At 46.5% G+C, this 27,974-nt stretch overlaps 1 protein-coding gene across 1 annotated transcript in view; it reads left to right on the top strand.

The window, feature by feature from the left end:
* The window catches only part of Prp6 (pre-mRNA processing factor 6), a 45,357-nt gene that overhangs the window by 1,617 nt on the left and 15,766 nt on the right, over positions 1-27,974 (top strand). The window contains exons 5-16 of the mRNA XM_077696118.1: positions 713-791; positions 2,493-2,587; positions 2,796-2,877; positions 4,690-4,821; positions 5,594-5,688; positions 9,229-9,293; positions 10,919-11,046; positions 13,350-13,475; positions 15,900-16,067; positions 22,664-22,778; positions 24,118-24,296; positions 25,554-25,675. Of these exons, the coding sequence (XP_077552244.1) occupies positions 713-791; positions 2,493-2,587; positions 2,796-2,877; positions 4,690-4,821; positions 5,594-5,688; positions 9,229-9,293; positions 10,919-11,046; positions 13,350-13,475; positions 15,900-16,067; positions 22,664-22,778; positions 24,118-24,296; positions 25,554-25,675 (1,386 nt within the window). The remainder of the gene's footprint in view (positions 1-712; positions 792-2,492; positions 2,588-2,795; positions 2,878-4,689; positions 4,822-5,593; positions 5,689-9,228; positions 9,294-10,918; positions 11,047-13,349; positions 13,476-15,899; positions 16,068-22,663; positions 22,779-24,117; positions 24,297-25,553; positions 25,676-27,974) is intronic.

The following is a 27,974-nucleotide window of genomic DNA, read 5'->3' as shown; positions in this document are numbered from 1 at the left end:
TGTCTCTGGAGCAAGGTTTACAATCCATGCACATGCATAATTGGTTCCCCTAGTTCGATTTCTTCTACCTCACAATAAAATTAGCGCAGAACAGATAACACAAAAGAGACTGAGGCGAGTGGTGCTAAGTCCTGTCCCTTGTTCCTCTTGTGTTGTCTGTTCTGCTCTAACTTTTATTGCAAATACTGTGAACCAACTAGCTCAGCAGCAACTCTTTTTCAGCCATCTTCTAGTTCAGTTCCCATTCGAATATCACATGCTGTATTTCTGTAAGTCCTTACTGCAGTGTGTTTCAGATTTTCTTAAGGTTTTGCCAGACTAAAACCTAACTGTGCCCTTTTATCCCTTGAACTCTAAGCTGAATCTTTTCCTTGCTGACTCTACTTGTGTCTTGATCGTACACTTTTATTGGGTGTATTTTTAAGAAGTGTACCTGGTTGTGTGCATTTTGTTTAAACACAGCTAATCTAGCAAACAAAAAAAAATACAAATGCATGCTGCGTTCTGTCGTGCGGGCCTCTAATTAGTTCTGCAAGGTAGTCATTGATGTGTTAGTTCTCACAGTACCTGCAGACGTATCGATTTTTAATGATGGGACATTGACAGGAAATTAGCTGATGTGGTCATCGAAGGGTGTGAATGTACTAGATATAGCCATTTTTAGTGCATGCTGAGAGAGGGGTTGAATGACCTTTGCCCTTTTTGTTCCCAGAGAGATGAAACTGAGGCGAGAACTGGAGCGCTACCGTCAGGAGAGGCCCAAGATCCAGCAGCAGTTCTCTGATCTCAAGGTGGGTCGCGGCTGCACAAACGTTTAGTGAAGCAGCATTATTGGCAAGGTTTTACATCACTGAAGGTGTCAGATGCATGGGTGTTGGCTCTCGTGCAAAGGCCTTCCGGTCCATAGATGTATGTCTAGCACTGGTCATTAAAAAAAGTGAAATTCTGTATGTGGTTTAATGCAAATCACAGATGTCTGTGAAAAGTCACTTACACTCATGTAGGCTCAATGTCCCTGTCATACCCGTGTTCCTTCAAATGTTTTCCCCCGTTTATGACATGTTCCTGTTTTTTAGTATGTCATTGCCACCTTGGAATTTCTTTAAGACCTGTTGGTGTCACTGCTGTGTATTGTACATGACTTGCATATTTTTAGTGCAGAGCACTTTAGGTGCTCGCCTTGTCGTCATAGCTCACTCGCTGGACTCAAGTAGAGCCATATGGTGTTCTGTCGTCGCGGCGTAACCCAGAGGCTTTGAAAGCCAAGCGGTTTATATAGTCATAGCCATTCGAAACCCGTTGTTTAGCACAAAGAAAACTGCAGGTATATTTGAGGCAAAATATACACGATTAACCATCAGCGCCCGTGTTCATTTAGTTAGGAACGGTCGTTGGGTTGGTCTTTACGATAGTAAGTGAAAAAAAGTGGCAGTGCAACGCTGGCACGTGCGTGAGGAAAAGCAAGCACAAAAAGAACAGAACTCTCGCTGGTGCTGTTTCTGGCAGGGGGCGCGCAAGCACTGCGAAGGCGGGAAATTTGAATTCTTTTGGGTGGTAGCAGTGAGCGGATAACGGCGCTACTGCCCATTATGGCGAATCACTGCTGTGCTCTTCCGACAGCTTTTCATTGAGTGGAACGGCTTTAATTTTTACTCGTGTTTAGCCTTTCATCTGTTTTAATGCTATGTATGCTGGCGTTGCCATGACAAGTGGTTCTACTACTGACGGCTTTTTGCCAAGGGTAGTTTTTCTTTTTACTGAGAAGTTTGTTGAGTCGACCTGAGTGCTTACTTGAGCTTCATCATTTTATTAAGTGGAGTTTCGAGTAACATGTGGTTGATCCGAGCCAAAACAGGAAAGAACAATCTGGTATGGAGTTTTATATTGTTGAACCGGGGCTGTTGCAAAAGAATCTCTGCTTTTGTGAGCAATCAAACAAGGTAGTCGTGTAGGAGCACAAAGGTTAACTTTGGTTGTTCGAGTAAAAAGAATGCTTGGGAGTTGAGCTTTTCCATGTTTCAAAACTTCATTCGAAAAGCTCTATGGAATACTCTTACACCATTTTGAGCACCAGTGTACAGTGATTTCCTTTTGGCTGGTAAGGCTTTTGATGGGTGCCGCAGAATGTTCACTGAATCGTATGAGGTGTGGTGGGCGTGTGTGTGGCACTTTGGTATAGATAGATTGCTTTGTTGAAGAAAAATTAGTTGTGGGTCAGTGCTTAATGTTTTGATTTGTGTTACGTGTCCTGTATAGGTCTTGTGCTTTTTTTTTTATTGTTGCCATTGCTCTTAGTCACTAACTAGCTTGACTCTCAGAGCTTGTGCATGCTGCTTGTTTTCTCAGCGTATACCAATTTCTTTTTTTGTTTGAGGACTTTCCGCATTTAGTTGTAGAGCCAGTGTAATGTCTGTTGTTTGGGCCTCTTGTGGCACTTTTAGTGGCACGCCAGCTTTCCTCCTTTTCACGTTATCCTCATCCATCATTTCCAGAGAGACCTGTCACAAGTGACTGTGGATGACTGGAAGACCATTCCAGAGGTTGGCGATGCCCGAAATAAGCGTCAGCGAAACCCGCGCCCTGAAAAGTGAGTGCTCTGTTCTCTTCCCTCGGTACTCTCTTAGTGTTAGCTAGTCTCTTGCAAGTCACTCTTGACATAGTGGTAGCTACTCATCCAGTTCTATGTCAGCATGTGCACATTGTGTTTAACTGAATGGTTTGATCAAGATTGGAGAGTGCAGGGGTGGCATAGTGTTTGGCTGACTCTTCTCGTCTTCTCTGCGCGATTCCCCAAGGTTCACGCCTATGCCCGACTCCATTCTGTCCAAGGCGGGCATCAGCTCTGAGGCTGTGACCACACTGGACCCTCGACAGCAGGTACGAGATTTGTTTCGTCTCTCTTTTCTTCTTCAGTTTTGGGGCTGGAAGCTTTGCTTAGAATACTTGTAGGGAAAGGAAAGACATTTTCACTTTTGTATTCATAAAGTAAGATTGCACTTAGGCTGCATGGTTTTATCCATCAAACCCCCGTCCCTGGTACATGGCGGCAGTATACAATATACAGGGGTGAGACAGCTGCGCATATTGCGCAGTTTTGATACGAATTTGTTTTCCTGCGCCAGGCTGCTCCAAAAGCTTGAAATTTTCGAAAACTGCGCCAAAATGCTCCAAAACGGTCTGAGAGCCAAGGATTTTAATGCTCCGGTCAGTTTCAGTAGGGGAAATGCTTACTGGCGGCATACTTTTCCACCATCTTTAAGGTGATGCTGTTTGTAAAGGTTTAATTGATTGATAATTCAGAAAAATGCCCACATAAAATTGTCCCCGAGAGAGTTTATAGTTTTTTCGAAAGTTCCAATGTCGGGTTGCGCATGTTATATTGTGTGAGTTTTTAAAGTTTTCCTTTCGAAAAACATGGGAAAGTCCTCTAGAAAAAATACTTGTGCACTGAGGAGGCAAACTACTTGTGTAAGGTGATGAAAGAACGGCAATTTTAGGAGCGCCATATCTCCGGAACGATATTACTGGGCGCCGCCATCTTGGTGTGGTGAAGATTGGAAAACGACCGCCGGGCGAAGCAGTTGCTCGTGGTTCAGGCAGAGTGCTCTTCACTGACTTCTACCATGGTTTTGGTTATTGGGGTGGCTGGGTTCACATTTAGTCGTTTGATCTGTTGCGGGGAGTTGCGTGACTAGAAAGACGGGAGTTCATCACAAACAAAGTGGTACCCGCGAATTCACCGTGTTTTGGCATTGGGTGTGAGGCGCGGTGCGTGCTTGAAGTGAAATTTCGGACTCATTGCGGTGTTATAAAACGCTGAGTTATTGCTGCCTTTGATAGCGAACTTGCGAGCGGCTGTAATGAAACAATCGACACTGCAGAAGTGGCGGCGCAGGCAACATCGCTGCAAAATGTCCACGCAGTGTCCGATAGCGGGGCGGGCGATATGCACCTTAGTAATAATAGTTCATATATCTGAAGTGAAATTTAATGCCGAAACGGAGGTGGCTAAACATACCAACGTTACTCAAATTACTATCGTAGTGAACGTGCACCTTGCGACGACTATCTCACCTCGTTTTGCGCAGCTTTTACCGTGGCGATGTCTATACTTGTGCGTAAAGCCGAGTCTGGGATTACAAAAATAATTTCGGCATTCAGATGATAATAAAAGTGCCTTTCGATTGCTTAGATTTTCAATTCGATATTTTTCAATGGACCTCCACTCTAAGAATTTCTAAGGCTAAGAATTTAAAAGTGGTTTGTAAAAAGGTAGTGAAGTTCGTACCTTGTGATACTCTCGTAGAAAAAACATCATTGAAAGGCTTTCAGTGTTGTGTACGTTAAAAACCGATTAAAAAGTGCACTTTTCGTTCCCGAGTTGCCGAAAATTTGATTCTTTAGTCTCCCAAGGTGACAAAATAAATGTCATTGATCTGCTCCAAATCAAGGTTCTGCTGCTCCAAAATCAAGATTTTGCTGCTCCAAAAACTGCTCCCAAATCTGGTTCAGCTGTCTCACCCCTGAATATAACTTGAATGCAAAGTGGGGTTAATTTGTCCTATCTGTCTCCTTTGTCATCCTCTTTTTGGGCAGGTTGAGAAGCGTGTTCATTTACAAACAGCTGTGGCAGTTATGTTTTTCAAACGACAAGGGTGCCGCCTCGTCTCCCTTGTTTACTACCTGCAGGCATATGGTGGAGGCCTGACAACACCGTTCCCAGGCACAGCCACCCCAGGTTGGGCCACCCCGTCGGCCGACCTTGACCTGCGCAAAATCGGCCAGGCCCGGAACACCCTCATGGACATCAAGCTCAACCAGGTACGGTGGACGTCTTGGGAGCGTGGATGCCTTGCCCAATGAGGCCATGAAGCCTAGACTGTGCTCTAGTCAAGGGCCTGAAGCTTTGCCATGGACTAACGCGTATTTTGGGCATGCAGTGTGTGTAGAAGTCAATTGCTGCTGCGCATGGTGTGCTGACTCTGTGATGTTTTGTCCCTACATTTGTAAATCCATTGTATCATCTTCTAAAGAATTTGTAGTGGCTCTTGCAAGCCTTGCATTGCAAGTGTTTGTCAGGATTGGCTGTGCAGGATATTTCCAATGCTATTAGTGCTTGGTTGCCATTTACACTAAGCTTGTGCGCTGACTAATTCAGGTTGCAGAACAAGCACTGAAGTTCCTAACAGTCAGTATGCTAGAAAAAAACAACAACAAATAAATAAAAAACTAAAAAATGAGCACAATAAAAGCAAGCTGCGTTCAGCCGTTTGTAATAGGCTGAAGGGCATCTACAACAAATTCACTTTAATAAAGAAACTTACTAGTTTAATGTGAAAAATGATAAGCCCTGGTACAGTTTGTATTCTGACTATGCATGCATTTTGTTTTAAAAATGTGTGTTTACTTTAGTGCTTGCGCTTATTACCGCACAGTGGTAGCACACTTTGCCGCTGCAAGTTTCAGCGTCGTGCTAATTGAAGGCTGCGAATGGTTGTTTTTTTGAAGGCTGTGTGTGTTTGTTTTTTTAACAACAATAAAATCAAATCAAAATGAAATGTTCATTCCTTTGTTTCCATTCCTTGTGTGGCAGGTGTCGGACTCTGTGAGTGGCCAGACTGTGGTGGATCCCAAGGGGTACCTTACGGATCTCCAGTCCATGATTCCCAGCCACGGAGCTGACATCAGGTGCGTGCATCGCCTCCTTTTATTCTCTTTCCCACTGTCCTGCTCTCCCTGGCTTCTTCTTTTTTGTTGTTGCTGTTGGTTAGCATTGCACAATCCAGAAATTTTTGGGTGCATTGTTGGGTGCATCCTAAAATGCTCCCAGTAACTAGTGTCTGTTTTTCAAACTTCGGAGGCCTGTTTTAATTATGCTAACACTTATCATTTTGTGATAATATGTATGGCATTCATAATTCTAGGAAAGAATTACCGTATATACTCATGTAAGGGGGGCACTTTTTTTCCTAGAATATTGCGTGGGTGCGGCCCTTCCACAAATCCGGCTGATGGTGGCCTGCTGCTGCTTTGTACTGGTTCCGTGACTGTAGCAAAGCATAAGAGAGAGTCTGGAACTCAAATGGCATGACAGAAGCGTTTTATTCTCACTCTATTTTGCTTTGTTCGCTCGCGGAAGAGCTCACCTTGTCGGCGTCCTGCCAGATACGATCGTCTTCGGTACCATCCACTGAGTTCAAAATGCCTGTCACCTTGCAGCTTTTCGTAACAGTAAAAAATGACACCGCGTGCCACACACTCAAAATCCAGTCGCAGACTTCTTGCAGCGATGGCCTCTTCGCTTGCCCCGATGGGGTCTTCTCATGATCGCCTGCAGCCATCCATTGTGAGTAGCAGCGGTGGAAATCTGCCTTGAATGGCCGGTTAACGCTGATGTCAAGCGGCTGCAGCATGCTTTCCACTGGGAATCATATAAGTCCGTTCGGGTGGCTGTGAGCCGATCTTTGATGCCATCGGTCAAGTGATCTCAGAAGCTGTCGAGGACTAGGAGGGCTTTCCGTCGTAGCAGGCCGCCTGGCCTGTTTGCCCAGACAGTCTTCACCTAGTCAACAAGAAGCTCATCGGACATGCACCCTTTCTCCTGCACATGCACAATAATTCCCTGAGGGAACACAACGTACGGCAGCAGCTTCCTGCCATCCGCCATAATGCACAGCATCACAGTGCATCTCTGTCGTTATGCGCCGGTCGTGCTCACGGACATGCTTCTTTCACCTCTATAGTCAATTGTGGTGTTTTCTGGAGCATCGAACCACAGGGGGGTTTGGTCCGCATTCCCAATTTGGGACAAATCGTAGTCATGCTTGCGCCTGAGAGCGTTCATGAAGCGGTGACAGGAGCTGGCTCTCGTACTCCTTTGGAAGCCTTTGGCATATTGTCGTTCGATGGCCCACCCCTGACTTGCTTTGAATTCCGTCAGCGGAATTTCCATGTGGCGGGCAACAACAGCGGGCACTTTCACGCGCATCATTTCGTACAATACAGTGTAGCTGCCCCCCTGCGCGCCAACCACCTAGGAAACTAGTTCATCTTCCAGTTTTGAGAACTTGACTTCTTCCCACGGAATGCCTTATGGTTTTTGTTGGTTGCGGCGAGGTCTTCCTTTTGCAGCATCCAGTACTGTGCACGCTTTCCGTCCACATTAAAATTTCATCCCACCGCCCGCTAGCCGCGCTCCTCAGCGAATTCAACCTCTTGTGGCTTGAACGCTGTAGTGGAGGACCTCAGATGCTGTCCCATTGTTGCTAATCTATGCTCGCCCAAACAGGGCTTTCTTCTGGAGAGGCGAAATGCCAGTGAATCTTGCTGAGGGTAGGTACCGTGTACAGAGCGAAGATGATGCGAGAAACAAAGAAATGATGGTGCCGGCCTAAGCGACATCGGCGCTGGAAAACCAGATAGCGCCATCTAGCGGCTACAATTAAAACTTTGATTCCTGGCGGGACTTTTGAATTTTTTTCCAAAATTTTCCCCTCCAAACTGGGGGTGTGGCCCTTACACAAGGGCAGCTCTTACATGAGTATACAGGTTGTATTAGTTGAAAATTTTAGCTATCAATTCCTTCACTTGGCAACACTGGAAACTGTCACGGGCATGGCCGATGTGCCGCGGCCATGGCGCGGCTTGTGCCACTGTGCCCACATGCCGAAGAAAAAAAAAACACCAGCATGTGTCGTCTGCTCCGTTCCAACGGTGGTGTCAACAGAGATGTTCTTGATCGCACTCACACTGGAGTCGAGGCATTACTTTGCCTTCGGTGGTGTAGAGCGTGGAACGTCCAACACACATCATGTGCTTAGCACGGGCAGGTACCGCCATCCCACGGAGCCCGACGTAACCACTAACGGCACACTCACATGGTTCCCTGCATGCGTGCCTTGCCAGTGAATACAAGCTATACAGTAACTAGACAGAAAAGAAGAAGAAGAGATAACTTTATTAACAGAAAGTGCCCCCTAGTCCAGGGCTCCGGGTATAGAGCTGAGGGCCAAATCTGCCCGTTTCGTCAGCTCTCGCTGGCCTTGAGCACTTGAGTGGGCCAGGCACTCCTGCCACTTGGTGAAGGGGGCGTGAGTGCAACACTCTCGGTTCAAGTGCAAAGTGTGTGATGCATGTCCGGGTATTCCCCGCAACGTGGGCATTGTGGGGTACCCTCCATTTTTAGGAATTTGTGTACCATGTAAGGAGTCTGTATTTGTCTAAGTATAGCTGAGTGCTGCCATGTTAGTGTACTCTGAGGGGCCGGAAACTGCTGTCTGGAAAGGCGTGTCTCCCAAAGAGCTTCTTTTGCATCAGTATATAGCGGCTGCGTGAGAAGGGCATTGTCCTCGCATGACCATCCACTGGTGCCTGGGTGTTGAGTTCGACTGTCTCATGTAGTGTCACACTAGTGTCATGTACAGACACAACACACTAGTCTGTGCCTCATTTTGTCTTTTCTGTCGTGCAGTTAATTGTTCAATATAGTCAATCCCTTTTTTGGCAACCAGTTTGCCCAACTTTTTGCTGTATGTATGGCAGCTATGTCTTCCAAGCAACCCCGACATGTTCCTAGATGATGTCATTTGCGTTTTATTTTGCTGATGTTCTGTATGTGGACTGCACAGAGTGCACTGCAAACGTTATGTTCTCGCTGTAGAGACAATGTTTAGGAAAAAAAAAAAGCAGTGAACAAAACGTGGCATTGGTAGCATACCTTTTATCCTGGATGCTGTACAAGGTGTTTGAGGCTGCTTCCGAAACTGGCCAGACATCACTCTCTTCCTAGCTTCTTTTGTTCAAGGTTATTTCTGTGTCTGTGGTGTACTTGCAAGGTTTTAATAAGTGTCTGTTTGGGTGTGCACAAGGTGGAGAAAAAGCATGCATTTGCTCGCTTCTTTCATTGGCAGTGCAGAACAGTGGGTTGTCAAAGTCCTGTTGTACCCTTACAGCTTCTTTCCATTCCCCATGTTTCCTATCTCCCTAATGCCTGCTGTGGTGGCTCATTGACCGAAGTGTTTGAGCCCATGACGACAGGGTTCAGTTTCTCTGCTGTGCTAGCTGCTTTTTCTTTCAAAAGAGGCGGTGTATCGCACTTGCTCATCACTGGGGTCTAAATGAACCCATAGCCATCTCCTGCCAGCGTGTCTCTTGGACTGGCTGTTCTCCTGGGGTGTGCCGACCCCCAGAGACTTGAATGTGCTCCTTTCCTTCGTTCTTTTCATGCAGTGACATCAAGAAGGCTAGGCTGCTGCTCAAATCTGTTCGAGAGACCAACCCCAACCATCCACCAGGTGAGCGTGCTGCCCGGGGTGACCGAATGTCACTAAAACAGGATTCTATTCTGATAAAGTAGTTGGTAAAGAAACGCACCATCTTCTAACTTTTGGTTGAGTGTTGTGGTAGCATGCTATCAGTATGCTGCCTGCTTCCTTGAAACCACTGCTTTTAAATGCAGAGCACTTAGGGGCTCGCGTTGTTGTTGTAGCTCGCTCACTAGACCCTAGTGAACCACATGGCGTTCTGTTGTCGCGGCGTAACCCAGAGGCTTCGAAAGCCAAGCGGTTTGTATATTCATAAGTGTTGGAAACTGATGAACTGCTGGCGCTTGTCCTTCATCTCCCCGTTGTTTAGCGCAAAGAAAACTGCAGGTACATTTGAGGCAAAATATACGTAATTATCCGGCAGCGCCCATGTTCAGTTAGTAAGGAACGCTCGTTGGGTTGGTTTTTATGATAGTAAGCGAAAAAAGTGGCAGTGCAATGCCAGTATGTGAGGGAAGAAAAGCAAGCACAAAAAGAACAGAACTACTTCTGCGGCAGTTTCAGGCGGGGGTGCACGTGAGCTCTGTGAAGGCGGGAAATTTGAAATGCGTTGGGTGGTAGCAGTGAGCGGATAATGGTGCTACAGCCCATTATGGCGAATCAATGCTCTGCACTTCCGACAGCTTTCACATTGAGTGGAACAGCTTTAATTTTAATGCTGTTAATTTCACTGACTGATCTATAAATTGAAGTTCGAAACTTGGCCATGTATTTGTTATCCTATTTTTGTTTTGTTTTCATTTTTTCCTCATTTTGTTATCTGTAAAAATGGGAAGCACTAAGAGTGTAGTGAGAATGCAAAAACATTATTAGTTAGCTTATTGGTATTTTTTTGTTCTGACAATTTTGTAAAAAAAAAAGATGTAAAAGAAGACTTCTTTGGTACAAAGAAAACTCAATAACCAGAAACATGTCAGGAGGGTTCTACTGTAACTAACGATGGAGCCACGGTGATGTTTATTGTGCATTGGTAATAAACAGACGAAGAGGCGGTGTTTTTTTTTTCTGGTGCAGTTTAAAGCAACAGTTTTGTGAACCAGCACATTTCATTTCTTTGGAAATGCACCAGGAAAATTGTGGAGAATCACTGACCAAAGCACCAAGCTCTGAAATTAACCAGCCCTTCAAATTGAAGTTGAGCGTGGAGATCGAAATGTTAGGTTTTTCTGTGCTTTTGTTTTATGGGAACCGCTCTGCCTGCACCATTGGGTGGGTACACCCAAGAGAAAAAGTTTACGGACCATGAAAGCAGCAATTTTGGGTTATTTCTCTGCCAAACGGCAGCACGGGGTACTATGTGTGGTATTTTTCATTACTTACACGACATCTTGCATGCACTTGGCAGTTTTTCAAGTTAGTACCGGAAGACAAATAACCTAAAATTGACACTTTCCTGGTCTGTAAGATTTTGTTCGCGGTTGTACATACAACAGCATGTTCCTAACATTCTCGGATACTGGCTGCTGTTAGTCAGCAGAACTCCTACAAAAAAAGTCAGATGAAAGAAACCTCCATTTTGAGCGAATTGATTTTTCCAGCTGCATGATTTTTGTGTTGGTGAAAGTGTCGCTCTCTCCCCCTCCTTCCGACCATAGCCTGGATTGCCTCGGCTCGTCTTGAAGAGGTGACAGGCAAAATCCAGACTGCGAGGAACCTCATCATGAAGGGCGGCGAGATGTGCCCCATCTCGGAGGACATCTGGCTGGAAGCCGCCAGGCTTCAGGTGAAGGGGCCAATCTTGTGTTCCATTTCCCTGCCTTTCCTTTTGTTTTGGGAGTTCCCTGCTGTATTTCTGTCGTAATCGTGAGCTCTGTGGCATCATCAAACCAATTTCTACAAAATCCATGTTATGGCAGCGGCGCCAGTGTTAAATGATATCACACTCAAATTGTGTCACTATTGTAGTGGTGCACTGTGTGCTTGCATTGCTGAACAAAGTTCCAGGAGGGTGAAATCGACAGCAGCCCTGGTGGTTTGCATGGGAGCAGAAAGCTTTCTTCTATAGTTCGCAACTCAGTTATTCTTGCAACACATTATTGTGCCACCGTTACCCTTAACTGGGCTAAGTACCTTGCGAAAGGTTCCTGGGGTGGAAATTCACTTGTTGTTTATGAACAGAGGCTATTTTCAAGCTGTAAATTACCTGTGCCCACCTGAACATGATTGCGACATGCGAGTAGCTCTGACTTTGAGAACACTGCAGTCTAACCTGTATAGGCACACTTCTGTGTCAGCAAAACCAGTCTTGTGGGGGGAATGTTCCAGCTGCTTTTCACTGCTGTGGTTGCCTGCTAAAACTGTGGCACTTGCGACATTTGTGAGTGGGCTTTAGGTATCCGACAGTCACAAGTGAGCCTTCAGGAGGCTTGAACTGCCTCGTCTAGTCGTCAGTTGTGTGCAGTGCTGGACCTTTTCTCTGGTAGCTCCGGCATGCCTCTTTATTGCAGTGCTACCACTTGTAAACTTCGTGATAATTGTGTTAGGCAGGTTGGCTGGCCAGCAGAACAACCCAGTACATCAAGGGACTGGCTGCAACACAAGGCAAGAACTTTGGGGTGGTGGGACTGATGCTGCCAGTGGAGGTCATTTCTGGTTGTTTTTCTTTTCTCTGTTTTTTTTTTGTTTTGTTTTGTTTGAAAAAATGGGTCAGTAACAGAACCTGGTCTCGCAAACATGGTTGTCTACAAAGTTGCTTCCATCATTGCGCAGCTGTTTTGCTCAGTATGGTGCCAAGGATTGCACGAACTTCATTTTTTCTGCCTTTCTTTTTCACCTTTTTATCAGCATACCTACTGACTTTTATTTGTTTTAAAGGGACCCTGCAACACTTACCATCGACTATTCGGAATGTATTTTGGGGTAAAGTCTATTGTCCCAGCAATCCGCTCCCTCAAGAATTACGAAAATCCGTTCACTATCACCAAAACTACGCACGATGAAAAATCGGGCATAATTGTTCCCTCTCAACTCTACCGCAGACAATGTGACGAAAGCTGCGCGCTCTCCCCTGGAGAGAAAGGGGCGGCACACAGCGTTTTTTTCAGCGGCCTTTGATATATCACAGGCCAGGGAGTTTTCTCCTTTTCTCGGTAACGTGGAGGGGTCTATTTCCGGTCTGGTGCCACACAAAAGCAGGCATAGCTGCCTGCTCGCAAGCACACGCTCAAAGCTGGTAGGGCGTTTTTGAAGGAGTAAGCGTTTGTTGTCAAGTGGTCTCGTTGAAAGGGAAGTATTGAGTCCACCATTCCAACTCCGCACGCACTCAAAACACAAAAGAAACACCAAAATTATGCCTACAGGTTCAGGCGTAGAGGAAATTGGTACACAGCGCCAACGGCGGCGGATCGTCACAGGAAATGCGAGAAATTAGCAGCGAAGTTGACCAGCGACAGCCAATAGGACAGCCATGGCCCAAATGACGTCGTTTAGGTCATGCCATGGGTGCATAATGAGGGGAATTGAAGAGAGCGTGGTTGGTTTTTACGTGTCTTTCACAGTGATTCGTGTGCTTACCACTTCACGTGCATGTGTAATATTTGGCTTAAGCATTCCTGGCAGTGTAATCTAAATGTCGTGCAGGTTTACTTGCACTGCAAAGAGTGTTGCAGGGTCCCTTTAAAGTGTGAGCACCATGCACACATTGCCAAAATTTGGCTAGCTATGTGATATCTTTAAGCAAGCTCAATTTGCTTTGGTAATAGTTGAAATTTGTTAATTACCTGTAAACTCCTTAGAGATAAGCCACCTAGAACTGGCAGCATATTTAGTAAAAGTAGAAAGAGGGGTTATCTTTTGTGGTGATCAGCCAGTAAAGGTGCACTAAAAAATATGAATAAATTATATCAAATGCTGGAGTGAGTTATATTTTGGAGGTGGGGAATTTCTGAGGATTTTATGGTGAATTGTAAGATCCGTGACTGTGGCCCTGCTGCCTGCTTGTGTCCAGTTTCCCGGCGGTTTTGCTTCTTTCGTTTGACATTCGTGCTCTTTTTGAAGTTGTAGTGGGACTTGTTGGGGATTGTGCAGCCCACGGAGCTGGCCAAGGCGGTGATAGCGCAGGCCGTGCGCCAGATCCCCAACTCGGTGCGGCTGTGGATCAAGGCAGCCGACCTGGAGAGCGAACTCAAGGCCAAGAAGAGGGTGTTCCGCAAGGTGCTTCCTTTGCCCCTTTCCTTATCCTTTATCGGGAGTTCTCTGCCTTAGTCGCCAGTTCGACCTTGTCGATTCAGGTCATGCAGGGTTTGAGAAACGTGGCCAGAATGCCTGAAAATCAAACCACTATACCTTGAGTAGCAGTGTGCAGGCCCATTTTGCTTATAGGAGCCGTGCAGACAAAGTACAAGTTCGTTGTATTTGAAAGATTTTGTGTTTTTGTGGTGCCCTCAGTGCTTGTCCAGAAGCAAATAACGCTTTATATACTGACAAATTAGGTTAAAATTATGATTCTCCCACCAAATCGCGTGTTTTCGTGATGTCAGCAATGACATCATATGTGTTGGGGAGCCTTGTTTACCGTTAGTCAACCTAGATGGCGCCACCATACCGCGGCAGGCCGTTTTCTGCCTTTTCTTTGTTTTTGATCTTATTTGTACCTGGCTTGTATTTCTCAACGTAGAAAATAATCGTTTCGGGAATCATGGTGTTCGCTCGACAAATATGGTCCCTAAGACACTGTCGCTTATGCTAATCGACCAGTGTTGTCTGAGACAACCCCAAAGCAGTGCACTGCTGTGCAGCTAAAACAGCACAGTGCGCACAGTACCAACAGCAGTACGCATCGCTGCTTCTTTGTTTACGTGTACTTTCATATCTTCCACTGTTTACCCCACCATTCTTTCTGCTATAAAAAGAAGGTGCCCTAAATTTATGCGCAAATAGCTCCTTCGGCAAGCTTATAAGCCCTGTCAAATTTGCGTTTGCTTTTGCCGGCCTCAGCCAATCGCAGAGCTGGCAGATATGGCATCATAGGTTCTGTTGCGGGAAATGAGCTAGTGGGTCGCCATTCCCTTTTTTCCTGATTCTAACGAGGCAATCTTTCGAATTAACCAAGCTTGTGTTTTGTCTGCATGGCCCCTTTAAAGGATAAATTGACTGTTGAACCTATGGTTCAGTGTAAATGTTCTCCTGTGCTTTAAATGTTGTAAAGAGGACATTGCTTGGCACAAGATATGCAAAAAAGTATTTTTAATGACTGTGCAGTGCCATTGTCTCTGTAAATAGAATATAATTTCAAATGGGGCGTTTCACGTGCCAAAGCCAACCCAGGGCTGTTGAATGTGCTGTAGTGGATGGAGGACTCCAGATCAGTTTCGACCACCTGGGGATCTTTGCCGCGCACCAAAATGATGTCACGAAGCCAGAGACGATGCAGTTGTCTTCAAGGAAAACAAGTTCATTGGAGTGAACTTGTGCTCCCTTAACAACTCAAAGAATACACAGGCGGCAAAACAGCAATCAACAAAGTGACGTGCGAAAGCGAGCGTCGACGATTTGAATGTGGCGTCTGCTCTGCAGGCTTTTATCTTTCGGTGCTAATGTTTCTTGAACCGTCGATTTACATCCAGAACATTGTAGATCAAAGAAGATTATTCTACGCAAGTGACGTTAGAGCGACACGCTCTCCTATCAGAATGAGATAACCATTGCGGCATAAAAATAAAGACTATAACCCGCGCTTTGCTTGGGACACAGATAACACAGCTGGGCGCGGCCTGGCAGTAAAAACATAAACAATGGTTCGCAGCAATATCAACAGATGGGCATTTTTGTTTTTTGCTTTCAGATTCAAATTCAGTTTATTTTGCTTTTTTTTTACATAGGCAAAAAATGCAGGGAGAAGGGACACAAAGCTGATTCTATGTCAGCTTGACTAAGTCCCATCCCTATTTTCAATACACGGAATGAGGGCAATGTGCAGCTGTTAGCAACATTGGGCACATGAAAAGAAATGGTGAGAAAAAAATGGGGAAAAATGGTCTAAGCAACCAACAAAAGTGAACATGAACCACTTAAAACCAACTGCCACAGCCATTATCGAACCCATGTCGATGGAATAGAAGAAATCTTCTTTTTGTGGTGGTGTTAGTGGTAAAAATGGAAGCACAAGCATGACGTTGTAAAAGAGTTATGCCTATTGTCTGCTTCCATCTGTCCAGAGTTCAAGTTTGTCCTTTTTTTTTAACACTGCCATCATTTTTAAAGCCTTGTAGGCGCAGTTGATTTGGTGCTGAATCTCATTGTGCCCGATTACTCGTTCTGCTTTCACACGTGAAGCGGTTGTGCGTGCAGGTGATTGTGGAAACTGAAGAAACAGTGTGGGAATTGAAATAGCCACTTGTGAACTGGCTAGTTCAATTCAAAATCAGGGAACAAAAGCTCTGTACAGTTTTACTGGGTGCGATTCCGTGAGTAGATTCGGTAAACACTGAACATCGGGTTTAGCTTCCACCTGCGGGTGCAGTCAAGAGCAAGTGCCGTGCTAGTGTGTAAAGAGGCGAAAGAACACGAAGTGCAGCCTTGTGGTGGTCCCACCTGAAGAAGCGAGTTGTGAGCCCCCCTCTTGTATCAATACTGCAGGCCCTGGAGAGCATCCCCAACTCGGTGCGTCTGTGGAAGGCCGCGGTGGAGCTGGAGGATCCCGAGGACGCCCGCATCCTGCTCAGCCGAGCCGTCGAGTGCTGCCCAACCTCCGTCGAGCTGTGGCTCGCCCTGGCCCGCCTGGAGAGCTATGACAATGCCCGAAAGGTGAGTGCGAAACGGGGCAGGAATCGGCAGTTTCGGGGGTGCGTCCCTTTTGATTGCAGTACTCTTCTCGTTTAGATCTCTCTCCCCCTCTCTTCTCTGTCCTTCTAGCTCCTCTCTCTCTCTCCCCCCCCCTCTCTCTATCTATACCCCATCTCTCCCCTTTCTCTTCTCTCTCTCCTCTCTCTCTTTGCTCAAATTTCTCGTCACACTAATCTTAGTGGCTGGGTGCATCAACACGAATGGCAAGGGCTAGTTGCTTGATACGAGCTGGTAGTTCACTCGACTTTCAACATTCTTGAGGTTGTGCCAGTCCATCGGTCATGGCGCTTGGGACAGGCACGTGCATTTTTTTTCACCTCACCCCATGCTTGCGAGCATCCTTGTCACAGATACTTTGTACTCATTTGTAAAGGTTTGCGAAAAGTGATGTTTGCTCTTGCAGCGAAGAGAGGTGAATGATGATTTCGTTTGCATGGCTTCAAGTTGAGGCAGATATGTAGTGATAAATAAGAAAAATGGAATTTAAGAATCCTCAAGCGTGCTTAAGTAAATGGCTTGCAGAAAAATAAAGCACTGCTTAAGAGGGTATGAGCAAGTTTCCTATTTGATATGTATGAGAAAACATGCAACAGGCTATCCTGCTTTATCGATGATAGAGTCGAACCCTGCAGTAACGAATGCGCTGGGGAAAGCCAAAAAATTCGCTTTTGCGGGAATTTGGTTGCTGCGAGGATGAAATTTAAGTTGACAAGAAAATTACCCACAAACCAAGGATTTATTTTTGAAAGTCGATTATATTACTTTGCGGGTCTTCATCATCATCATCATCATCATCATTATCACCAGCCTATCTACGCCCACTGCAGGGCAAAGGCCTCTCCCAGTATTCCCCAATTACCTCGGTCCTGTGCCAACTGTGACCAATTTATCCCCGCAAACTTCTTGATCTCATCTGCCCATCTAACTTTCTGCCGCCCCCTGCAGCGCTTGCCTTCTCTAGGGATCCACTCTGTTAACCTTAATGACCAGTGGTTATCTTGCCTTCGCATCACATGCCCTACCCACATCCATTTCTTCTTCTTAATTTCTACTAATATGTCTTTAACACCAGTTTGCTCCCTGACCCACTCCGCTCTCTTCTTGTCAGTTAATGTTACACCTATCATTTTCCGCTCAATTGCACGCTGAGTCGTTCTCAATTTAAGGTGAACCCTCTTAGTGAGCCTCCCAGTTTCTGCCCCGTAGGTGAGTACCGGTAAGATGCAGCTGTCATACACTTTCTTCTTCAGCGACAATGGTAGGTTGCTATTCATTATCTGAGAATGTCTGCCATATGCACCCCACGTCACTCTGATCCTTCTAATTATCTCTGCCTCATGGTTGGGATCTGGGGTCACAACTTGGCCTAAGTAGATATATTCGCTTACCACTTCCACTGCCTCGCCACCTATCTCAAACCGCTGTGCTGTCCCGAGGTTATTGATCATTACTTTAGTTTTCTGCATATTAATTTTCAGGCCCACGGTTCTACTCTGTTCGCCCAGTGCGGAAAGCATGCTTTGCAATTCGTCCCCGGAGTTACTTAGCAAGGCAACGTCATCAGCAAATCTGAGGTTACTGAGGTATTCTCCATTAACCCTTACTCCCACCTGTTCCCAATCCAATGTTCTGAATACTTCTTGTAAGCATGCTGTGAATAACATTGGAGAGATTGTGTCTCCTTGTCTGACACCCTTCCTTATAGGTATTTTACTGCTCTCCCTGTGGAGGATGATGGTAGCTGTAGACCCATTGTAGATATCCTCTAGTATTCTTACATAATGCTCATCTACCCCCTGGTTCCGTAATGCCTGAATGACTGCTAGGGTTTCGACCGAGTCAAATGCCTTCTCATAATCTATGAAGGCTATACATATAGGGGTTCAGTATACTCAGCGCACTTCTCTATCACCTTACCTTGCAGTAACTTCACAGCTCAGCTCTCACACTGCAAGGAGCGCTTCACTGCTAGTTGTGCGTGCCTAAGAATGACCAAACCGTGTCGAACGCATCCAAAACATCCCGCAGGTTCGCCTTGTGACCACGTTTTGCTCCCTGGTCCTCGGCACCAAGTACGTCGGAGCATGCAAGCGAAGTCCAGCTTCTTCTGTTGACAAACTTTACGAGACAGCGGCACCTCGTTGTTCCAGTGCTGTTCACAAAACCAAATGATCACCGCTTTGTTGATGTCCAAAAAGGTCACAGCCGTCACTGTTTTGTTTTATGCACCTGCGCCATTAAAAAGCGGCATCCTTGCTTTTCAAAAGGCAGTTCCAAACTCATCGGCGCTATCCTCCCTTCCTTCCACTTGGGCCACTGACTTGGGCAATGATGGCTGCCTTATCTTGTAGCGATAAAAGCTTCCGCTTTGATTGAGAGCAAACGTGCTGATTGCCGCATGCACAATGAATGCATGCGTGCTGTTCAGCGGTAGCTGGCTATAAAAGCCGTAGCCCAAGCCGAAGCAAAGACAGGCTGTGAGTCACCATGTGTCGTCCTGTGATGGTGTCGCTGCGAGGCTGCCTTCACGCCTGCCTGTTGCACTGCCTCTTATGTAAAGAAATATGGTAGCAGCCATTTGAGCGTGCTGAGGCAGAAGTTTACACACTTTGAGCCCGAAAAAAAAAAAGGCATTTGAGCACTTTTTGAACAGTCAGGGGTGCTACAGCTGCGCCAATTGCGCCATTTTGATACAATTTCATATTTTTGAGCCACGCTGCGCCAAAACCCAGTAATTTGTCGAAATTGATTGATGATTGATTGTACGGTTTAACGCGCCGACGCAACGCAGGCGATGAGGCGCGCCGTAGTGGAGGGCTCCGGATTAATTTTGACCACCTGGGGATCTTTAACGTGCGCCGAAATCTCGTACACACGGGCGTTTTTGCTTTTCGCCTCCATCAGAAAAGCGGCCGCCGCGGCCGGGAATCGAACCCGCGACCTCGTGCTTAGTAGCGCAACGCCTTAGCCACTGAGCCACCGCGGCGGGTAATTTGTCGAAATTGCGCCACGCTGCGCCAAAATGCTCAACTAGTAGCAAAATTTCTTCATTGCGCCAATTTTAGTGGGAAATAAATGTTGCGTTGGCAACTTGCGCAGACAATGTGCAGGCGGGTTTGTGTTGGACGCCCGAGAAGTTTTCGCTGCTTTTTCTCCCCTGGCTGCAACGCTGCTTGATGTACACCCGCCCAATTTTTTTCCGATATCACGGGAGCGTCGACCGTTCGGTCGATCAGCGCCACGGGATGGAGTGATACGGCAAACTCGGCGAGAGTAGCCGCATGCGCACTAAGCAAAGGCCGCTGCTGCCGTCATGTGCTAGGCTGTTCTAAGAGTAGAGAGGGCTACCCCCGATTTTTGTTATTCGCTTATCACACTGCCTTCCATACTTGAAATTTTAGGTGCGGAGCGCCTTAGGGCCTCACAATGTCCGTCCGCGTCCGTGCGCATAGCATTTACAATCGCAAAAAATCACACAGGCACCGGCAGGATTCGAGCCTGTGTCTGGTTGACCAGACAGAGTTAGTGTCAGTCGCCTTACCCATTGGGCTACGACCATGAGTTAGTAACCGAGAGTGAAACAGCTTGCTCCCTCGCCGGCAACGGTGCGGAGTACCTTAGGACCGCCCAATGTCCATTCGCGTCCATCTGCCCGCACACCCCCATCAAGTGAAAATCAAGCGAAACTCGATTTGAGCCGTGAGTTGCAGTTTCATTTAGGGAACAATCAACGTGCAACTCACGGCTCAAATCGAATGATGGTCAGGGCACAAATTCGATGTCACTCGGGCCGCAACCTGGATGTCATTTCGAGTCCCCGTACTCTGCACCCTCGCCATCATCCACGGAGTGGAGATGCTGCCATTTTTTCTTCAAGACCAGGCACGTTGCGCCAACTGAAAACAGTTATCAGCGTTGCCGAACGCAAGTTTGTTCAGCGCAAGGTTCATTCGGCAACGCTAATTACTGTTTTCTGTTGGAGCCACGAAACTGGTCTTGAAAAAAGATTTCGCGTATGGCTAGGCAGTGTGATAAGCGAATTACTTGTGCTATACAGTGTAGACCATTTATAACATAACCGCTTATAGTGGGGGACCGGATATAACGCGGGGTTTTGTGACCACCGGTTTGCCTCCCATAGAACTCGATGCATAAGCATACCGCTTAAGATGCGGTTGGCCGAAGCACAATACCGTTTATAGTGCGGTTTTTCGGCGGGTCTGCACATCGACCGGAGCAGCTGGGGCATCGTTTTAGGGTAGCAAAAGAAAAAAAAGAAATTCTGAAATCGGCCATCTGACGCAGCGCGCACCCCTTGCTCCCCTCTAACTTCGACACAGAAGCAAAAAATAGGCACCCTTTAGTTCGCGCGTACGTGATAACCCACAGCTGTCCTTGCTTGATGCACCTCGGAAGATAGCGACCGGCTCCCCGTCCGCGCGTGGCAAGTTTTTTCTATTAATCGTGTACCGCATGGCCCGTTTTCGCACACGAATTTTGCACATCGTCGTTGCGCGTGCGTTTTTTTCATGCTCGCGTCTACGATTCCGCGCTCGCGGTGGCTTCTTCGCGTGGCAGTGGGAGGAGCCTGACGACTTGCACCAATGGAAAGACGCGCACCTAATGGCGGGAGATTCGAAGCGCTCCGAGCCGGCTAGCCGCGCCAGAGGTGTTTAGGCTTAAGTCCCTCGATCAGATGAAGGGACTTTAGTTTAGGCTTACCACAGCGATATTTTTTGATGGGCGCTTTCACAAGCAGCGTGGATGGCAGTTTATATTTCGCTTGCGCCTCGTGATGCATTTCAGCGAGCGGTTAGAAGTGGTCGCTGGAGCTGCCTGCACCGCTTCATGGCCAGTGCCGACGCCATGTCGCCGCCTCTTACCGCGCCGCACACATTACGTCAATTGTATCCGCGCCGGCGTGGTCGCCGCGCCTGCGGCGTGCGCTGCACGTTTTCGCGAGAAATCGCTCCATGCGGTTCACGCTTTAGAATGTTGTGCAGATAAGCCACCGCTCTTCCCGAACAAGCGAGCCGCGCGAAGATTTCCACCACCAGTACGTTGCGCTGATAAGCAGCCGCCTTCGGCATCGTGAACACAAGGTGGGGTAAAAAAAAAAATCCCGCTGGCCTTTCTTATCATGTCCTGCAGCATCTTCATAGACGCAAAAAACGCAGCCATGGTCTTTCAAAACACAAACACAACGGAAGTTAAAGCCGCACTCGCCGTTTGTAAGACCGCGCTTTTGCAATGTGTGAGACCCGGCAGCAGCGGCTGATGTTAAAATACGAAATAAAGACCCTTCCTTCGTTTTTAGGCACTGTGCGTTTGAGTGATAAAAAAATTTAGGATGACTTGAGTGGTAGGTGGCGATTTGGTTGAATTCGCGCACGTTTTGGTTATAGTGCGGATTTTTGCGGCTCCCGCGACATACGTTATAAGCGGTCTACACTGTACAAGTAATTTTTTTTTTTGTTAAACTGCTCCAACTTAAAAATTTAGTGCTCCAAAATGAAGGCATTTTTTTGCGTAACCTGCTCCAAATTTGTGTTTTTCTGCTCCAAAAGCCAGATTTTACTGCTCCAAAAATTGCTCCAATTTCTATTTTGGCTGTTGCACCCCTGAACAGTGTTAGCCTCAAATGAATAGATAAAATGCCAACCGGACTTGCAGTGAATTTTATTAATGCGGGATTGCTTCCAAAAACATTCCGTTCCCGCGAGATATGAAATACTTGGGCTTCTATGAATGTTCACTGGGGATCCAAACATAATTTGTTGCCGCGGGAATTTCATACTCGCGGGTTTTCATTATCGCGGGGTTTGACTGTATTTTATCTTGTATGAGGCAATTTTAATTGTGCATGGTGACCTCACCTATGAGTATTTCAATATTAGTGTAATGAGGTTGTAACTATGTATGATAAAAAGCTGTGGTCAATGTAATTTCCTCTTAAAGGAAAATAAAAACAGACCTGAATGGCAGTTTTATGAACGTTCATGTCACTTCTAAGGAAAATTGGTGTGTGTGCCAACAGAAGGAATAAAAAATTATTCGAAAGGAATAATCAGCACAAATGCAATAAAACACAAAAAAGAGAGGATGACCATAAGCCCTCAACGGGCTAGATCCACTGTCCGAGTAGATTTTAACTTCTCACAACGGTATATTTTGTGCGTGTTTTTAGCGGGCATTTCTCGTTTTCAACAAGGCGTACTTTTGTGAAACAAAGTTCATCGAAACAGCAACCTATCTGCGTTTTTGAACATTGAAATACTTCAAAAATATTTGAAGTTTTTCTATGATGCTATTGGAATCGAATCCGAAATGAGGATCATGTTCTTAGCTTCAATATTCGAAAGTTTCAAATATTTTCACACCCTTCTTCAAGTGTTTGCATCTGCCTTTTGCTTAGCAAACTGCAGTTCCCCAAATTACTACATAGTAATTTTTTTTATATCCATCTCAGGTGGCTTTTGCAGAGTTGTCTTTGTCGCACCAGTGCTGCATCCCAGTGTCGCACCAGTGTCACACCAGGGCTACATCTTCCATCCCAGGTGCTGAACAAGGCTCGAGAGAACATTCCCACAGACAGGCAGATCTGGATCACTGCCGCCAAGCTGGAAGAGGCGAACGGGAACAACCACATGGTGGAGAAGATCATAGACCGAGGTCTGTTCTTCTTTTGCGTGCACTCTCTGCGTTCCACATAATTAGTGGCAGCACGCCGGGGATGTGCGAAAGAGTTGCTATTATTGTCGATCAGGGCAACTCATTCAAGGCGGTCACTGCCCCCCTTTTGTGATAGCCCATCTTACTGAACATGCCATACACCACTTGCTGATTTGAATGAGTTGAAGCATCAGTTACTCATTCTAAAGATGTGGGTGTTTTAGGTTACAGGTATCTCACAGTTCTGCAATGCTTACGTAAACTAAAGTACAGTGTAGACAGCATATAACCCGTATCAGCAAGCTGCGAAAGTCTGCACTGTAAGCAATGCTACATTGCAGCCAACACACACACAAACCAGAGCCACATGTGCAATTGAACTTTCCAGCCTTATTATTTATTCATCATGACTCTAATTCACACCATTTATAACCACCAGTGCGGTGCTTATTACAAGTCCTCTTTCACGTCAGCTACCACTGCATGATTTTCCCAAATGATGGACACATTTTGGTATTATTTTTTTTGCTTTGAGGAAGCGCTCTTGTCGTTTCGTGGCGTTTGGAAAGGGCACGTCATGGCAGTTGAAGCCTGCCTGATGCTGCCACTACACCATGCATGAAAGTCAAGTGGACAAGCATGTGTTTCCTCCTCAATTCCCATTTGAGCATTACATGTACATCAGTATAACAAGACAGAAGCGTGTGTTTCCTAACCGTCCCCAGCAGTTTAAAGGCCAACTGCACTCAAAATTTCGAACTCTTGAAAACACTATTTCGTATAGTTTGCTGAAAAAGAAAGCAAGACGCAAATTACAACACCTGAAATACGCATGTAGACGCCGCAAGTGGTCAGCAATACTCGGCGATTTCGAAACCAAAATCGAGGAGAGTGCGGCCTTTGAAGTGACGTTGCAGCCGTCCAGTGAGCGACCAAAGGGTCAGCAGCTCGTCAGCAAGCCTGCGCACAATCTCTACACGCGCATGGGGCAGCGAATGGGTGAAGCATGCGCAGCAGAGCTCGACCGGTTCTCCGGCTGCATGGCTGGCCAGAGGAAAAAGCCCGTCGGCTGGAATGTCAGAGGCACGTCATGGCTGTCCGCCGGCAGGTGCAGTGGGGTTTGCGGTGGAGCTTTTTTAAACACTTATGACTGATTAGCAAGGCGTTTTACGGGGCTACCACTCAGGTCCCAGCTGATTTGGTGGTACTTACTACGCATTAAAAGTAAATCTGGTCGAGGTGAAATTTGAGTGCAGTTGGCCTTTAATAAGCTATTGCAAGTACTAGCATAAGGGGAAGGAGGAGGAGGGGAGAGTGAGAGGGACGTCCGCACGTGCAGCCCTTGCCTCGCTGCGAGCCAACGGGGTGGAGATCAACCGGGAGCAGTGGCTGAAGGACGCGGTGGAGTGTGAGAAGTGCCAGTCCATCCTCACCTGCCAGGCCATCATTCGCACCGTGGTGGGCATCGGCATCGAGGACGAGGACCGCAAGCATGCCTGGATGGAGGACGCCGAGGCGGTGAGCACTCCTTCGATCGATCCAACGGAGAGACAGAGGGCTAGGTTAGCTTAGGTTAGGTTAGGTTAGCTAGCTTGGTGCTGCGTGCTAGAGGAAGGGAAAAAGTTGAAGAGGACTGGAAAAATGGTGGAAGCGAGATTTCATTGGAGGCAACTAGTATTTTTGAATGCAGGTTTGGTTCACTCGAAAGATCGCATCTTAAGGATAACACTGACACCAACTTTTAATGCAAGCTTCTCTCAAATAAGCTTTATAATGAGCAAAACAGAGACTGGGCATGCGACTCACTCGCGACTTTTCTACACTGAACTCGTGATGCATTATGGGCGGTTTGTTGCTATTGACTGAGGCCAGCAAAATGTAGCGGAAACAAGAATTATGAGCTTGTAGAGCTAGCTATTTTCTCTTAAATGTAGTGCACATCCTTTTTATTGTAGCCAGAATGGTGTAGTAAACAATGGGAGTTACGAACGCCGGCCGACGTTGCACAGCTGTAGGGCGTGTTGGGTTTGTCTGACACTACACGGACCAACTGGCATAAGAGACTCTATACTACTTAGGTGACCCTGCCTATTGAGTCATACCCAATGTTCCACAACACGATTACTATCAACTGTACAAGCCAGGTACAAGTCCGATCAGAAAAAGAACCGTAAGCAGACAGCGGTCCTTGAGCGATACCACTGTGCCATGTATGAAGGCAGACGGTAACCAGGCTAGTGATAACCATGTTTTTGTTGTTAACGGAAGCCTTAGTCAACATACTCTCTCTTACTAACCTGCCCTGGACACGTCATCGCCGGCGTCACAAAGAACTCAATTTAGCAGGAGAATTGAAATTTTGGCTTAAATTGTGTATTTCTTGCTGAATAAAGCATTGTTTCCTGCCGGACAAATCCTAAGGGTACAATAAAACACAAAATCTGTCGAATAGAATGAACTTGTATTTTGTCTTCAGGACCTTTTTAAGCGCATCCTCTTTCAAAACATACGCGTGTGTCAACATCCGGGTCCATCGGTTCAGCGGAGTGATGCACTACATGGGTTGTTGCTGTTTGTTACATGTACCTGAGTATAAGTTGTCAAGAAGTTTTGAATTTCAAGATTTCCTCTGTATAAATTGAGAAAAACTCCACATCGTCCACCATATTCTGTTGGGTTTGAAAAGGGTTGGAAGTAAGGCCTAAACAATACCCGTGCCTTGTCCCCAAATGGGCAGTGTCTAATGAGGAGGCCTCTTAATTGCCTCTCCCCCAGATGGCAGCACAGGGTGCGGTGGAGTGCGCACGGGCCATCTACGCGCACGCCCTCTCGGTGTTCCCCAGCAAGAAGAGCATCTGGCTCAGGGCGGCCTACTTCGAGAAGAGCAGCGGCACCAGGTGAGGGGGCAGTAAAGACCCACACTCTCCCACTCATGCTTCTGCAATCCCCTACTACATCCATAGAGTTTGATACAATAATAACTACAGGGGAAACTGGCGCTAGTGTCAACGCGAACACCGAGACGGCACTTACGCTTCGATGGGAATGATGGGTAGTTCTGGAACCGGATTGCGTAGGTTCGAAACAGGCTGTGCAAATTGTGTTTTTTGACAAAAAAACTCTTATTGCCCGGTTCACTGTTTACAAATTGCATGGTGAACAAGAAAGTTAGTGACCAAAAACTGGTTTTGTGTGAAATAAAACGGCGCGTTTAAATAAAAAGCAGACGCGGAGTCGAGGAGGTTTCTGGAGTAGGTGTGCCATGTGCCACCAACTAGAGCAGGACGCAGACTTCTTTAAAAACTATGTGTGAAAGTTTCGGCACTTGTAGTTCTTAATACTAAAAAAAGTTTTGTGCTCCTAAAAAAAAAAAAAAAGAAACTGATTACCTTTGCAGAAGTTATTCTAGCCTGAATTAGTGACATTCAACAAGCTGCATTGCTATCAGCCGCCGGTACTGCTGGTTCACGCCGTAGGAGCCGGTGTTTGCACGAAAAGTGTGGCTGTTCCAAGCAGTTTGCAGCTGTCGTCGGTTTCAAAAATACATTGCTCTTCCGAAGGAGGAGCACCGCAACTCCTAATTCACAGGCCACTTTGCTGCATACAGTGCCATCATTTCTGTTCCCATATATTAATTTCGTGCTCACTGTGCCGGCAATGAATTCATAACCTGCACGATTCTCATCTATACATACCTGCCAACTCTTGCGAATTTTTTGTAAAATGTACGAATTTAGACCCGTCTTACGATTTTATGCATCGGGGCGGAAATTGTACGAATTTTTGAAAAAAATGGAAATATTTATTTAAACGACACTGTGGTACCTGCGCCGCCACGAGAAAGCAATACAAAGTGTTGTTGTCACCATCTGCGAAGCTGCGATTTCTGTTATCTTCTCGGGGTTGGCTATGCATCCATATCCAGAACTCACTGCTACCTCGGCAAGCCTGCTTCTAGCATGTTGTTCATGGGCCGGTTACGAGTTCCGTGTTCATGGCGCACTTTGTATGACTGCTGCGTCCTGTGCAGTAAGACCCGTGGTACGACCACGGTAGTTGCTTTGCTGTGCAATGGCGGGCTCGAAGCCGCGAAAGCACTACCAAGGGTTCTCAAAATCGTACATATCCGAATTTGCTGCCCTTCCCAATGGAGTTGCTGCTCATTACTCTTCAACACTGACGGTTTTCACGTACGGTTCTGAAAACGTGAGAACGCGTGTCAGAAAACGTGAATCCTTTTAGACTTAAAAATTAGTGTGCTGTCCGCCACTTTCCCCAGTCCGCAGATATTCCGAATTTCTATGTCACCAGGTTGGCAGGTATGTCTATAGTTACAAAACATTTCTACCCAGGGCGGTGCCAGTGCGTGTGCGGCATTCATTTCAAAGAGAAACATACTTTTGAACGCTTCTTCCAACATAGACGAATACATTCATGCAAGTCCAAAACGAAAATGAAACTGGCGGCACGATTCAATCCGCAGTAACTTCCACAAGCATCGAGTGCCAATCCGAATCCAGAACTGCCCGTCACGCCCCTAGCGGCGGACGATCGCAGCACCAGATTCCTCTCTTATTGTTATTGCATGAAACTCCACTACACCCTCCTTACCTCCCTCCAAGTGTGTAGCCAATGAGTGCTTCATGTGCAACGTCTTGAAAGAAAACTGTGGTCAGCCCCAAAGAGTTGTGTAGAAAATGGTGAAATAACCAATGCTTGAGTGGGCTTAGGAAGTGAGCATTGTTGGTAAGGGACGAAACTTGCCTTAAGGACACGCCGGCCCCAATTAAGAAAGAAGGAATGTAGTTAAGCCAGCCATGTAATGGGGAGGACTCACAGACAGAATGGCCGATCAGCATGACAGAGTGGGTATTGAGGAACGGAGCTAGAAGGAGTGAAAGACAGATAATACGGTGGAAGGAAGAGATAAGGAAATTTGGGGGCTGAGAATTGGTTCGGATAGGAGAGGTTGGGAGTCTATGGGCAGAAGCCTTTTCCTGCAGTTGATAGATATGCTGCTGCTGATGGTAATATGATGGTGACCCTACTGGTTTGGCCAATTAAGGCTGAAAGTTGGGCTAGTTGGTGTCGACTTAGAACCATTTTACCAGCGAAAAATGGACAGGGACCTAGATTGGTCTATCAACTAGAGGCTGTTCACCTTGGAGACCTGCTGCAGATGTGGGTACGGTACCG

The sequence above is a fragment of the Haemaphysalis longicornis genome, unplaced genomic scaffold (genome assembly GCF_048455015.1).
Source record: "Haemaphysalis longicornis isolate Haplotype H1 unplaced genomic scaffold, Haemaphysalis longicornis Haplotype H1 scaffold_18, whole genome shotgun sequence".
Lineage (NCBI taxonomy): Eukaryota > Metazoa > Arthropoda > Arachnida > Ixodida > Ixodidae > Haemaphysalis > Haemaphysalis longicornis.
The sequence above is the reverse complement of the archived record's forward strand: the minus strand, read 5'-3'. Positions and strand labels throughout refer to the sequence as shown.